The 16,026-nt window shown below is 41.3% G+C and overlaps 1 protein-coding gene across 4 annotated transcripts; it reads right to left on the bottom strand.

Moving 5' to 3' along the window:
• Nucleotides 1-4,440: 4,440 nt before the first annotated feature.
• On the bottom strand, nucleotides 4,441-14,428 carry CEBPG (CCAAT enhancer binding protein gamma). Of its 4 annotated transcripts, XM_030581647.1 has the most exons (3): nucleotides 14,298-14,428; nucleotides 13,329-13,395; nucleotides 4,441-6,703 (listed from the first exon to the last, which is right to left on the bottom strand). In XM_030581647.1, exon 3 carries the CDS (start codon nucleotides 6,587-6,589, stop codon nucleotides 6,137-6,139), a length of 453 nt encoding a protein of 150 aa, XP_030437507.1. In that variant the 5' UTR covers nucleotides 6,590-6,703; nucleotides 13,329-13,395; nucleotides 14,298-14,428; the 3' UTR covers nucleotides 4,441-6,136. The 4 variants fall into 4 exon arrangements, with proteins under 4 accessions (XP_030437507.1, XP_030437505.1, XP_030437509.1 ...); XM_030581645.1 differs by lacking the exon at nucleotides 13,329-13,395; XM_030581649.1 differs by lacking the exons at nucleotides 13,329-13,395; nucleotides 14,298-14,428 and adding an exon at nucleotides 14,247-14,267.
• Nucleotides 14,429-16,026: the final 1,598 nt, after the last annotated feature.

Raw genomic sequence — 16,026 nt, 5'->3', positions numbered from 1 at the left:
GGATGGACAAGTCCACACAGACTTTCACTGAAATAATAAAGGGAGTGAATTAATTAGTTACTTTGATGCAAGTTTGTGTAGCCAAGGCCTGAACTGATTTAGTTAAATTGGTGCAATGCACTTGTGTGGACATTAGACCTCATCTAAACATACAGATTGTATCACGCTAACTTTCCTGGGAGAGTTAATGTGGTACAAGTCTCTCTAATGTGCATACTTATACCAATATAGCTATTCCCATGCAGGAAGGGGAATAACTGCATCCACACTAGGGGTTGCCAGTATAACTAAAAGATCTCACCTCTAACCAGACATAGTTAAACTGCTACAAAAGCTGTGTGCAGATCAGACCTTACATTAGCAGGTCTTAATAACTTGGTAACAAATCTGAGTCTGCAACCAGCCTGAAAAAAACACCTAAAGAGAGGAGTGCATTGCCCCAACCGTATCAGTGGGGTGTAAATGTTGAAATCTGTTATACTGCAGTATTACCTAAACACCCCCACTGTGCTAGGTGCTGTACAAACAGAGGAATGCAGGGGATTTTGTCACAAAATTTATGTCAAGCTTGCCTTAGATTGCATAGAACCTTGCTTACCGGTCTCTATATATGCATGTGGGATATGCTTGTCCTGTATAATCAGCATGAATAACTAATGCATAAAATCCAAAATGAACTTGAAAAACCCCATTGAAATAGGTACACGTTGAAATCTCCAGTTTAGAAGACTTTATCCCACCAATTACTGAGGAAGAAGAGAAAAGTACTAGTATGTGTCTGAGTTGTACAGTTAACAATAGAAGTAATCCACTGTGTCCCTATATTACCCCATGGAACTGCAGGTTTCCAAGGAAGAGAAGTAAGATTGATGTATTATGTTAAATAGCCTGTGTGTGCTGGAACAGCTGGGAGCCAGGTAAGGAAACCCTTGTCTCTGACTAGCCTTTGGTGGAGTTAAGGTCCATGCTACTATTCCTTTGACAATAGTTGTGTATTATTTAACTAACAATAGATTCAGCACAATCTCTCTTGAAACTGATCCCCCAATTACATGTCATTTAAAATAATGAACCTTTAGTCTCTTGTGTCAATGGGTTTGTGTATTTAAAGGGACACACTGCAGTCTGGGCACTTCTCTAGTCAAGTAAGGCAAGCGCATTGACTGCTGTTAGAAAGGTCCCTATGCAAACAAATCACTTTTCAATCTTTTCATAGTGTTTAATTATTTTAAACTAGAAGAAACTGGAGAGCACATTGTTAGTGCACAGAGTGCACAACTCATGATATTGTCTTGCCTGAGTTTGGAGTGTGTGTAGTTGGGTTTTTTTTAAGTCTGAAATACTAACTTTTTGGCACTATAATTTAAATAGCTAGATGAGTGACCAGCTCAGGAACCTCCAAGTGCTGTGTCCTAGCAGCAGAATCTTCAGCTGCCAGGAAAGAGGGTGCGTATCTCAAAGTTACCAAGGCCTGTGTTGAACACCACACAGAATTGATGAAACGCTGTCCAGCCTTGCTTACTGGAGGAGAGTTGGCAGGCAATGCACAGGTAAGAGACCACTCAGATGCTTAGGCTCCAGTTTTTGTGATACAGAGAACAATGGCAGATGCTAGAAAAGGAAAAGGACAAAAATAAACATTTTTGGGTGTGGGGAGTAATTATAGCTAGACTGCCAAGTCTTGTCCTTAATTCCTTTCTGAGTCACATGTTAGATCATCAGCTTGGATGGGAAAAGGCATGATATGATATAAGAACCTCAGGCAAAAAGAATGGAGTATGCCTTTGTCTATGGGGGTAATGCAGACAGAGCTCTTTTCAGTAATGATGGGAATCATCAAACAAGGATTCTACATAGATTAAATATGTGATCATTCCTGGTCCATGACTGGAGCTCCTAAGTGCTTCTGCAATACAAACAATATCGTAATACTGATTTTTAAATGACGAGGTGAGCAGTGGGAAGAGGAGGGAACTTTGCCTTGCAATTGTCTTCAGAATTAGAGTAATGAGTTTCACAACCAACATGACTATAAAGGGCCTATTTCTCATTTTACATCAGTGTAATTCAGTTGACTTCAATAGTTAGTACTGATTTACACTGACTCAGAATCAGAACCAGTGAGTGTAGCGTTAAAAGGAATTTTTTTGAAACAGACTATAATTTTCCAGTAAATGCTAAGAGTCTGGAATCTTTGCACAAATCATGGCATTCTGCAGGGGAAACTGCCCTTCCATGATCTGGCTATAGCTTTACTTGTGATATGGAACGTGTTTCCAAAACTTACTGAGGCCAACTACAACTATGAAAATGTGTAATGAGGGCTGTAGTCTACTTGCCTCAGATACCTGGCTATGTGTCTTATCTGTTTGCTGCAATTATACAGGATACACAGTACAGTGGTTATTCTATGCCACCCTCATCTTGAGAAGAGTTGTGTCAACAATACTGTAATGAGCATGAAAGTTAAAAAAGATGGAAATTTCATCCTCAGTATAAGCACAGGAAGAGTGGCATCCTTAAGACTGTTTTCTCTTTTAAGGGCTCAGCCATTTTGAAAGCCACACAATTGTCCTCAAAACCCATGCACTTTTGAGACCCTAAAAAAATTCTGTAGTAAAAAAGCGATTCTGTGTCAGCACATTCAACCCCAATACAATGGACCTTTGGGTAATTACTGCAAGGTTGCCTTGATTAACAAAGTAAGAGGAAGCACATCTATAGCAACAAAACCAAATTTCATTTTTAAAAGTTTTTGGTGCTTGCTACAATAGTCAACTTAAATATATGACATTCCACTCCCAAAAAACTTAATGCCCAATGGATTTAATAACTCACAACACTTGCCTTGGCAAAACTCCGCTTTTTTTTAACCAGGTTGTTCCATACTAAAGAAATGGAAAGTAAGTTACATATTCACGGAAGTAAAAATAGCAAATATAGCTTTGAAGAATCATACTGTATATCTTTCTTAAACTTAGCGTGCAATTGGACTGAATTCTGGGTTGTGCAAAAGTATTGAATGTTCAGTTCTGAAATAAAAAGCTAGATTTCATTCACAAGAATACAAGGATTTACATGTTTTTATAGATTATCATTTATAACTGAGTAGTACTCAAAGGTCCCTGGGGATGCATTTTACAAAGTGAATATAAAGTGTAAATGTAATGTAAGCCCACTTTAATACCCCCTTACACTGCCAGAGCAATGTAAAATGGACTTACTGTCACTGAGAATCAGGCCTCAGGTAGTTAGAAGCTGGCAAGAGAATGCCACCAATTCCCTGTAGGGAAATTAGGGCCAATACAGAGCCTAAACAGGTCCAATGCTTTGATGTTTAATGGGATGTTCCACAGCTCAGCCATAGGAATGTGGGCGGGAGGAGGCTCTTCTGCCTGAACCATTTCTCAGAAAATACAACTAAAGTGAATAACTTCAGCATTTGCGGCTTTTCCATTGCATAGGCACAAATAACCAGGAAATACTCCCAAGGCACCTTTTCCCACTGATTTGTTTTCATAATAGCATTAATATGCTGGCTCCAGTGCAGTTTCCAGGAATGTGGATGTGGAACTTAAACTCTAGAAGCTTTTCTGAGTGAGACTTCAGACCAAGCTGGTTTTTGGACAATTGTTGGACATGCCTTAATTGACTGAATAAAAGGGTTTTTAATAGAAGATAGATGAAGAATGGGGACAGGCTCCCTGTGACTCTTCAGAAAATTACTGCTAATCACCAGTGGAGAGCTGATGTTCCAAATATATACCAGAAATAAGTCCAGCTCCCACTACAGCAGAGACCTCCAAACCTTCTTGCCAGCAGTTTGAGTTGAACAACCTTATTTTATGTAAATCGCTACCATTCTATTTCTAGTCTGACACTGACTTGCTGCAGGACAACAGGCTAATAATCCTAGCGTTCTCTCCACAAGTACTGATCATCTGTGGGTCATGTAAAGTACATGTGGCAGAAGCCAATGGAAATGGAGCTGATCAACACCTATAAAAAAAACAGGCCCTGAATCTCTCTGCCTCACTTTCCTAATTTATATCAAGGAATACTGATCCACCTTTTTAAATAGCTTTGGATTCCCTTAAAAGCTCCATTACAGACTCCTTCCAACTATGGATGTTGTCTTTATATTTAGATTATATGAAAATAAGTTGGCCAGTTTCTTTAATACATTCAGGAAAAGATAAAAGAAAAGAAAATGTGGCTAAGCTGCCCCAACATCACCATAATGAGCTACTAATGTACAAATAAGGTTAGCTGAAAAGGATTCTACTCAGACCATTTGTGGCCTAGCCTGTCCCTGCAGGCAGTGATCCTCATTAGAATAGGCAAGGAAATCATGGGTATAAGGTAGAGGCTCCACCTGGGCCCCAATATGCTGTTGCTTCTATTATGCATGAGGGCAAAGAAGAGGCAGCACGATCTAGACTCTGAGGCAAAACATTTTTATTAGCTTCTGATATTTCAACCCTACCTACTTAAGCTGTGACCAGAACCAGAAAATTTCTCTCTGTAAAAGACTTCCATGAACTAGGACAAGCTGTAAAAGTCTTTCTTGGTTGATGATCTTTGCAGTAAAAGTTTAAACTCAAAATGGATGTTTTGTAAGTTTTATTTTCTAACTTAGCATCTAACCAAGATCTTACCCAAGTTCTCCTCCTAAATACATACACAATACACACAATCATACTACAAAGTCAAGTATGGAAACAAGTAATGTAGGAGGGAAATAAAACTAAGGTAATAGTTCACTAGCCAGACGCACGGGTTATATGTAACGCACATACCATAAATGGAACATTTAAAAATGAAAATAAATTAAGGTTACATCAAAGTTCCTGCTTCATTTTTCTAGTTTAACTCCTCAGTATAATACATACTGCTGCGTTATGGGTCACAGTAAGGGACTTATCAAATTTAAGAAAAAAAACATTGTTAGAGAGAATCTGTTTGTTTCAAAAAAATAAAACAAGATTCAAAATACTCCTTCGCATGGCAATGGTGTCTACAGGAAAGTCTGCTGCATCAGTTATTAAAACTAAAGGCATTTCTTTTTAAAATTACTTTGGATTTCTGCAGGATATCAGTTGCTAAACTAAACAGCCATATAACTGGTATTGTATGGTAGTACGGATCAAGTAGTCTACATTGTGATTGAACAGATGTTCTGCATTAGCCCTTTCATTGCTTTAGTCAAGGTGTGTGTGTTACTCTCATCCTGATACCTGCATCTTGGCAGCAGCGTGATTCTAATAAGCAATTATTTTACAGAACTTAAACATTTTCAGGAGACCAAAACATGATGCTATAAGGACCCAACGTCACCATATGAATAATGCTAGCATGTTGAACACAGACTTAAAGGGGTTATAAAAATAAAATGTCATCCTACTTTACCTCCTATACATGATGCTTCCGGACAGCCATTTACAGGTTGTGAGCCAATTTTCTGTGTATGTCAGTCATAATACATTACAATTTCTCACAAAGAATGTAGTAGTCTTTAGAAAACATTAGTAAGCACCCTGGCTCACCATTACTAGGCACTGTTAGTAGGCACTCCCCGTTAACTATGACTAAGAGAGATCTACATTATCTTGGATAGGGCTTGTGCTACACAATTGAAGTAGCCCACCAAATTACAAAACAAATTTCTGCCCTGGCCTTTGAAGTTTTGTAATACACAATGTAGAAAAGACTGCTTAAGAAATACATTTTAAAGGGTACTGAACAGATATTTCATCTAATTATCCATCAGTATTGCAGTAAAACCTCCCAACTGTACTCCTTACAATATGCAAAATATAAGATGGTGAATGTACATTGCTGTAGAAATCCAATTTCACTGACATGAGGCTCCTAGTTTTGTCCATTTAGATCATTTTTACTTGTTTAACCAAACCTTTCAGAGCAGAAAATATTGAACACTTTAAAACATACTCAAAACAGTTTACATTTTATTTGTATCAAATCTTCAGTGTTAAACCTAAAAGGAGAAAAAATACCCACAAGATGATCTTTAAAAAGTTAGAACAGCATTCCTTCTCTGTACTGAATGAGTAGTGCAGAGAGGGCTGCATCTCTAATGTTCAGTCCACGAGGTTGTGAAGTTTGAAGATTGTGTCTACTGTCCGGAGTTATCTGGGTTTGTGGTGGTGTTTTCAGTGCCAATAGGTTGCACATTGTCTGCAAGATTGTGTGCGTGCTCAAGAAACAAGTCTTTAAGTACACTAAGTTCCTTTGTCAAGAGCTTAATTTTTGCCTCCAAACGTTCATTTTCTTCTTTCAGCTGGTTGACCCTCTGCAGCGTATCTTGAGCTTTCTGCTTGCTTTTTAACCGGCTCTTTTTCACCGCCATGTTGTTGCGCTCTCTGCGTTGGCGATATTCATCACTGTTTCTATCCACAGAGGAATTCTTTTTGCCCTGTTTGCTTGGAGCCACGGCTTTGCCTCCACCACCAGGACTAACTGGCACCAGCTGAGGAACCTGTTGCAAACCACTTGTGTGTGCTTGTGTGTAAATCACACTTATACCGTTTGCTTCTGTAGTGGTGTTCTGCTGTGATGTTTTGCTCATTTGGACAGACTCTTCAACACCACAATATGATTTGTTAGAGATGTTGAAAAACTGTTAATAACTTCTATAATATGTTGCCAGCAAATCTTCACATGGATTAAGGGCAAGTTGAACCTAACAGAAAAATAAATTCTGTGAAACATTTAAAATGCTATGTTCAGCTATGATCTTATACTTCACTAGCATTAGTGCTGGTACACTACTGCTGGCACATCTATCTGGTAGTAACAGCTTATTATGCTGGAAACAGAGAAACTGCCATTATTGAGCTATTTCAGAAGTCTCATTGAATCATTTCGGTTGGAAGGGATTGTTAGTGGGTCATCTAGTCAACCTCCCGATATTATGCTTGGATGAATTCAGTTATTCCAAAACCATCCCTGATGTCTAGCCACCCTTGAATAGCTCCAGTTTCATAACCCCAATCTTGGCAACACGTTTTACTGTCTAACTTTTTCTCCAATTATACAGTTCCTCTTAATTTTCAGACTGAATTTTCACTGCTGCAGCGTAAACCTATTAATAGTCTGACTCTTGATGCAACAGTAATCGTTGATCCTTGACCTCTTTAGATTATCCCTTCCTGTACATACATGTAGACAAGTTTCGAATTTATCTCCTTTTCTCTAGGCTGAATAAGTCTTACAATATTTTCCAAACCTTTTATCTGCCCTCTTTTTAACTTGTTTCACTTGGGTCTGTTTTTTTGAAGCTATGATGCCCCAATTAAGGCCTAACAATGCTAAATAGAGTGGAATAACTACTTCATTTAAGGTAAATGAAAAATATTTTTTATGTGTTTAAACTGCAAAGTTGATTCATGTTTGTTCTGTCTGAATGAATGCTTTCCGATATAAAGTGTTCCCATTTCAGTTCACAATACTGTGACAAAATGAAGTAGCAGCCAAAATGATTAATGAGAAAGTGTTAGCTTAATGAGAAAGTGTTAGCTTAACATGCTAATTGTTCTTTTTAAGGAGAACAAGTAGCCTTGCAAAAGAAATTCTTACAATATATTCTTGATCACAAACTGTCACCATGAAGGGTATCATTGTATTTATAGTAGTTATGGCCAAGAAGTCCAAAGTCCCTATTTTCTGACACTTTTATAACTTTCCAAACAAGTTACCCTTTGAGCTAGAATTTCTCTGCTTCTCCTCAGAACAAAAGTGATTTTTTTATATATAAGAAATGTGTAAGACGGTCTTTTAGCAATGAATCAAGTGACTATAAATAAAGATGAAAAAACTTTCAAGCTTGTCAATAACTTAGGGCCCTGATTCTGCAAACAGTTAACAAGGTGCTTAAGTGTACACACCATTAACGTCAATCGAAGCAAAGTTAGGCTAAAAGAAAACCAACTTTATAACAATGCACTATGTGTGTAATTGAGCATCATGCATTGAAATACACAACTGTATTTAGTTGAATGATTATGCATTCAAATAAATGCAAGAAGCATTAAGGTAACAGTCTGTACAGTGAGGCCAGAGCTTGAAGACTGTGATGTCACGAGAAACTTAGATAGTATTAAAGTATTGGTTTCCTAATCGATACTGTCTTCTTTTATTACATGGTTCCATTAAGAGAATTCTGTCCTACTTCCTGTTCTCTGACTTCCACTTTAGAGAGAGAGAAGAACAGCACAGATGCCTGAAAAATCTGTAAGTCACCACATATACAATCTCACACATCGCTTACCAGCATTATCACCTCACTCACCTTGTCTCTCTAATATCCTGGGACGGACAGGGTTACAACTACGCTACATTTTCAAGCACTGTTTTTAAATGTATGTATGAATTCTACTGTTTCCAAATCAAAACTCTATTCACAAAAAGTTGCAAATTTCTCTACTGTATCCTCTAGACCCTTCATAAAACAACCCAGGACATGAAAAGCGAAAGCAAGTAAGAGAGAAGTATCATAATCAGTTGTACCCAGCAAAGAGGCAAGATGTATAGCCAATGCGTGAGAAATCAAGGCAAACCAGGAATGTACAAGCTGAACATGTACCATGTGAAGGCTGTGACAGATAGTCACATTAAGAGAACTACCTCAGCCACAGACAAGCTGAGGCAACTGAGCCTGCAAACACAAGCTGTATATTTAAAAAACAGATGGGACCCACAAGTACTGACAGGTCAAAAACAGGATTGAGTTCTCTTCATGTTGGATTAAGGGAAAACACCTTATTTGCATAAAATGACCCTGCACTGACAAGACCTGATTGTTTAGAGCACAGCACAATAGATGGATTATCTGACTCCTGCACACAGATAACAGATCAACACAGCTGGTTGTAAACAAGACACTGAGCTTATTAATGTCTGTTGCAAGAGCAAAGACAAATGTGTATCTTCAGGGTTATGGTCAGTCTATACGGAAGACAATTCCCTTATTGTGGGGTCCTTGTTTTTTCTTAGCTGGCTTCATTCAGTCACTAGCAATTCATATATGTCAATGTTCACATAAGGAACTGAAAGTGGCATGCAACTTCACACCAATATAAAGGAAGGAGTCATTTGAGAATTCCTGTCTTTTACTGACTCAGATAATAATTATATTATTTAGCTCTTGTACAGCACTTCTCATCCATTGATCTCAACGCACTTTATAAAAGGATGTCAGTATTATTATCCCCATTTTACAGGTGGGGGAACGGAGGCACAGAAAAGGGAAATGACATGCCTAAGGTATCTCAGGTCTCCTAAATTACCTTCCCAAATAATACTCTGAAGCTCTAACACTCTCAGAATTTTCTCTCTCTCAAACAGATCCCATGTGAATCTTCTAATTACACTCAATTTATGTAACTTTTGTCATGTTGCTGGTTTTGGACATATCCTATCCTAGCACCCAGGTACGTTACTCTAAGACCCTTATTAACTAAGTTTGGACAAGTCCAGCTAGAGAACATGTTAGTAACAGAACTTCCAGTAACTGCTTTTTGTACTTTTCAGGATTCTGAAGAGGAGGTGGGACCCAGACAGCCCATGCCCAACAAGCACCCCACCCTTGACAAGTCTTTTCATGTTGCCAAATCTCATGGGTTTTTGTTTTCCTACTGTAAGTATTTAATGTGATTTTAGCATTAGCTTGGGGGAAGGAGGAAAAGACCAATTTTCCTCCCTATTCAAATGCTCTTTTAAATGTTCTTAGACTGTGGCACCTTCAAACTTCAGATAGTAATCGTAGGTTACCACCAGCTGATGGCTGTTTAGTGGTTTAAGTGCAACTCTTGCTAGAGAGATGTCCACATCACAAAAAACTCCACGTTAGTTGGCACCAATTGTCCTTGCAGCGCTTCACTTCTCTGCGAAGACTATCAAACCAACTATTTTCTCCCAAAAGATCTGTCCAGTTCAGAGTACAGCACTGTTGGCTGGCAATGCTGGGAAGTCTGCACTGCTGCTGACTGTACTGCATCTATTCTGAAACAGAGAACTTTGATCTCCCAGGCTGTCTCTCTACCATTTTCTACAAGCAGAGATTCCAGAGTAAATAATTCTTTAATAAGCAATTTGAACAACTGTGTAGTAGATATGTGGTAATAGCTCAGTGAGGATTGTTATAGGTCCACAGGCATCAGCTGGTAAGCACCCAATTTCAGTAGAACCCCGAACATTATCCAGTGGAGGCCACAATGCACATGCCTGCAGTTTAAGCAAATCCCCTAGCAAAATGTAATCATTTTTCCAGCTACCAGCAGGGTATCTGAATGTGTATATTGCTTTAAATGTAAGAGATTGTTTGGTGTTTTGAGGATGCAACTACACTCAGTGATACTAAGGAGTACATTAAGTACTGATTGTAAACACTTTAGGCTCTAAATATGAATTACCGTATATACTCATTAAATAGCCCGTTCATTTATAAGCCAACCCCGCAAAATGGATAGGTAAAAGTAGCAAAAACTGTATGACCCTTTCATAAGCCAACCCTATATTTCAGGGGTTGGAAAACTTTGGCTCCTGGCCCATCAAGGTGTAAGCCGCTGGCAAGTTGGGACGTTTTGTTTACCAGGAGCGCTCACAGGCACGGAGCCCCTCAGCTCTCAGTGGCCGCAGTTTTCCGTTTCCAGCCAGGGGGAGCTGCGGGAAGTGGCGCCACTTGCAGATGCTCCAGGTAAACAAAACGACAATGTATTATACATTCAATTCAATGATTCCATAAAGTTTAAAATCATCAAGTTTTGGTGTAGACCCGTTTATAAGCTGACTCCCGCTCTTTCATGCATCACTTTGTTACCAAAAATATTCAGCTTATGAATGAGTATATATGGTATTTAAATCAGATAAAGAATGAGACTTTAAAAAAATAATAAAACAGGTGCTCACTCTTCTAACTCCCAATAAGCATTCAGCTAGAATACAAAGATCTGACTTCAATGATCCTAGTCATATTAATTTTCTTAGAAGCAGAGGAAAAGGCGTAAATTATATTTGTCACACTAGAGAACAAATATTCCTCCCTTCGCCTAAGCTTCTAAGATACTGTTATAAATAGTGGAGGGTAATACATTAACACTTTCAAAGTCCTTAAGAATGTCCCTTTATAAGTCCATATATACTGTTTTGGAAGCTTCTATTATGGCTGTTTAGATTTTATGAGATAACAAACAAAATGTTAATTTGGCTCATTTTTTGAGTAACAATTCTTACCACTTGTTCAGCACTTCATATATTAGTTTTGTTCCTTGCCTATTTTCTGAGAGGTGAGACAGAGTTGACTATGATCATCTAGGTAGAATGCCTTTAGTGTATAATTTTACATCAACTGTCTTGTTTATACTACCCAAATAGTAACTGAACCTGAAAGGTGCTGAGTACTTCTAATTTCCTTCTGACTTCAGTGGGACTGTTCTTGAGCTAAAACCGCAGGATTGTACTCAGTCCAGATAATGGTATATAAATGACAACAGAATAAAGCTCCAAACCTATATTTCCTGTACACCTCAGTTAAAGGCTCAATCCTGCTAAGCACTCTCAACTCACAGAACCAATACTGCTCAGAACAGGGCCCTAAATCCACTACCCACTAACTGCTGTCACAAAAAAAGATCAAAAGAAAATATTCCTCTTCCATGCTTTCCTCGATAGCTCAACTTTTTATGTGTGTCATAAGAAAACAATGTAATAAAAATGACATCTAATTATGAAGAAATGTAACTAAGTACTTCAAATGTCTTAAATATAATAAAATAAAAATCATACAGGAGCTGTCATCTTATCAGTTTTGTGGTGTAGGACAAGATACAGGAATTAGTCTGATTCTCAGAAGTTATGGGAAAGGCACAAAATTTCAAACTTGCAAAGTAATTTCAACTCTGGTTTTAAAATATGTTAATTAACAGGTTAACCAATTTTAAAACAAATCTTTTACTTCATCTTTGACCCATTTTTTTTTAAATTGTGTCTAATTGTTGTTCCAACCAATATGGAATAATTTTGCATTTAAACTTTTTAAGGAATTTTGATAAGGCATTTCCTGACACCTTTCAGAATTGAACGCCTAAAGCGAAGTCAGGTATATTCAATGCAAATAATTTATTTTTTTTAATATTTATGTGGGGATATGAAGTTTTGTCTGGGAACAGCAAAGGTTTTATGAAAATGCTCAAAATGTGAAGGGTCCAAAAGAGGAAAAACGTATACCCATTTTTAAAAGGCTCTATATTTTAATTCAAGATCATTATTAGCTCCCTAAAATCATGGAAAATCTGAACTGCAGATTTCCTGGGTTTTTCTGGCAAAGAGGAGGACATCACATGTACCATAAACAAAGGACAATGTCAGATGAAGGTGTGTACATACTTACCAACAACATCATAAGGTTATTGAAATATACTTTTAAAATTCAGTTTACTTTTCAATATTTATATATTTTCCTCTGGCTCAGTCAACAGTCAATTTCATTTTCATTTACAGTCAGTTTCATTTTCAAGTTCCCAACATGCAAGTTGTAAACAATACAGAGGACTTTTTTAAAAAATTAACTCTTTAGTTTACACACTTTGAAATTTTTTTCAACTTACAAAAACATTTGAAAAGCTTCCAGTGATCTAAGTTTCTAGCTACATGACTCATGCCCCTGTAAAAGTGTCCCTCAAAAGAACTACCCTATTCTAACACCATATTTTCATCCCTTTTATTCATGTTACTTGTGATGTTGATGAAGAAAAACCAGAAGTCTGAAGCTCAGAATTCTCAGGATCTTAAGGAGGTAATTTTGCTGAAATACAGCAGTACATACATTTTCAAATAGCCATATACAGTTTCCCCCTTTGGGAACCCTACAAAAAAAGTTGTAATGTTTTGACAAAACCATCACTCTTCACCTTTAATTCCCAAGTCTCTACTACCATTTTAAACTATTAAAACCTTAAAAACAAAAAAGCAATTTTTAAAAAGTACCTTTCCCCACCACCACATATAAGATACTTTTTAAAAATTACTTTTTTGTTTTTAAGGTTATCTTTGACTTCCCTTTTGACCTGCATAGTGCTGTTTACAACACTGGTTCCTGCCAGGAAATTAGACGACTGGTACAGTATCCAACAGGAAAGGAGGGCTTCATTCTGAACCCTGAGGATTATATTCTTATTCAGAAACTATTTTGATCTCTAAGGTATTAAAAGAAAGCTGAAGGAATCACTTAACATAGTAGCTAATATATCCAGCTATGCATAAATATGGATACTAAATATTTTTATTAACATGCTGTGCTCCTATCACACCTTGTGATGTCTTTGAGTGACTGGATCTTCCATTTCCAAAAGTGCAATAAAAGCTTGTGTACTGCAACTATAAATTTTGCAAACAAATAAACTTTCTGGAGAAGATATTCGACTTTGTACTGTAGGCCCCAATCATCCTCTTATGGTTGATCCCTATGCCAGTATTTACTCTTCTCTTAGCATGAGTGTGTGTCTGTGGCTTTCCCTGGCTCTCCCTTCACCCTTCTCTTACTGCTGCCCCACGGGGTTGGGAGGGAGATGGGCGCTCTGTGTGTGTCCCTCCCCCATCAGGAAACAGGTGTGGTGGGGGACTCGGGGAGCAGCGGCCGGGCTCCCTCCTCCGTGCCAAGCATGACGTCATCCCAGGGGGGAGGAGAGTTGCCTGGAGATTGCATCACACGCTCTCCATGCTCAACACCGAGAAAAGTCCCGGCCCCCCCCACACGCCCTTCTCTACCTACCTCTCCACGACCCCCTACAGAGTCCCGCCCCCATTGAGACCGACCATAACTCCCAGCCCCCCGAACCGCCCTACAGAGCCCGCCCCATTGAGACCCCCCCACGTACCCCCACCGACCACAACTCCCAGCCCCACCCCGAACCGCCCTACAGAGCCCGCCCCATTGAGACCCCCCACCGCCACCCCATACCAACCCTACAGACCCCGCCCCCACTGACCAGCCCCCCACACATGCCCACCCCTTCAGACCCCGCCCCATTGACCAGACCCCCCACATCTCTAACAGACCCCGTCCCCACCCGCCAACTCTCCCCAGCCCCCCGTAACCTCCCACAACTCTCCTATAGGCCCCCCCCTTCCTCTACAGCAGCCACCGCTTCCTCCCGCGCCGCTTCGGCCTGTGCCCGGTGTCATCCCGCACCCACCCCGGGGTACCGCGCCCGGCCGGCTCCCCTCACCAGGGATGGGAGGAGGGTTTGTGCGCGCGGCGGGGCGGCCCCGCGCCTCACCTGGCCCGGGGATCGAGACCGGTATCGATCAGGGAGGGGGCGCGGGCTGGGCCCGAGTCTCTTTCTTTAAACTGGTGAGTGAAGGCGAGCAGCGATTGCGAAACCCTTCTCCTTCGGCCCAGCGTCCTAGCCAATCAGAGGCCTGTCTGCCGCAGAGATGATGCAATAGCCGCCCCGATTGGCAGTCCCCAGAGCCAATCAGACACCCGCTTCTCTTAAAGAGAGGGGCTGTTTTTGTGGGGTTGGTAAACCCCCTGGAGCTGGGCACTGTCGGTTCTCTCCACACTCCCATCCTGCCCATACCCTGGGGAGCGCTTTTCCCGCGGGTGGGGGCGAGCTGTTACCCCAATAGCCCTCCCCGACACTGGGAGGTAAAACCTGTTATCCCAATAGCCGCTCACCCACACAGTGCCTGACACGGGGGAGGGGGCTGTTATCTCAGTACCCCCGCGCTGAGACTAGGGGGGTAAAACCTATTATCCCAATAGCCCCTCACCCACACACTGCCTGACACGGGGGAGGGGGCTGTTATCTCAGTACCCCCGCGCTGAGACTAGGGGGGTAAAACCTATTATCCCAATAGCCGCTCACCCACACACTGCCTGACACGGGGGGGGCTGTTATCTCAGTACCCCCGCGCTGAGACTAGGGGGGATAAAACGTATTATCCCAATAGCCCCTCACCCACACACTGCCTGACACGGGGGGGCTGTTATCTCAGTACCCCCGCGCTGAGACTAGGGGGCGTAAAACCCATTATCCCAATAGCCGCTCACCCACACACTGCCTGACACGGGGGGGGCTGTTATCTCAATACCCCCGCGCTGAGACTAGGGGGGGTAAAACCTATTATCCCAATAGCCGCTCACCCACACACTGCCTGACGGGGGGGGCTGTTATCTCAATACCCCCGCGCTGAGACTAGGGCGGGTAAAACCTATTATCCCAATAGCCGCTCACCCACACACAGCCTGACACGGGGGGGGGGCTGTTATCTCAGTACCCCCGCGCTGAGACTAGGGGGGGTAAAACGTATTATCCCAATAGCCCCTCACCCACACACTGCCTGACACGGGGAGGGGGCTGTTATCTCAATACCCCCCCTCACTGCCTGAGTCTGTATGGGGGGTAAAACCTATTATCCCAATAGCCGCTCACCCACACAGTGCCTGACACTGGGGGGGGGCTGTTATCTCAGTGCCCCCGCGCTGAGACTAGGGGGGTAAAACCTATTATCCCAATAGCCGCTCACCCACACACTGCCTGACACGGGGGGGGGCTGTTATCTCAATACCCCCGCGCTGAGACTAGGGGGGTAAAACCTATTATCCCAATAGCCCCTCACCCACACACTGCCTGACGGGGGGGGCTATCTCAATACCCCCGCGCTGAGACTAGGGGGGTAAAACCTATTATCCCAATAGCCGCTCACCCACACAGTGCCTGACACGGGGAGGGGGCTGTTATCTCAGTACCCCCGCGCTGAGACTAGGGGGGTAAAACCTATTATCCCAATAGCCCCTCACCCACACTGCGTGACGGTGGGGGGGCTGTTATCTCAATACCCCTGCGCTGAGACTAGGGGGGGTAAAACCTATTATCCCAATAGCCCCTCACCCACACACTGCGTGACGGTGGGGGGGCTGTTATCTCAATACCCCCGCGCTGAGACTAGGGGGGGTAAAACCTATTATCCCAATAGCCCCTCACCCACACACTGCCTGACACT

Source organism: Gopherus evgoodei, chromosome 12, assembly GCF_007399415.2.
Source record: "Gopherus evgoodei ecotype Sinaloan lineage chromosome 12, rGopEvg1_v1.p, whole genome shotgun sequence".
Lineage (NCBI taxonomy): Eukaryota > Metazoa > Chordata > Testudines > Testudinidae > Gopherus > Gopherus evgoodei.
Note: the sequence above shows the minus strand (reverse complement) of the source record. Positions and strands in the feature narration are given on the sequence as shown.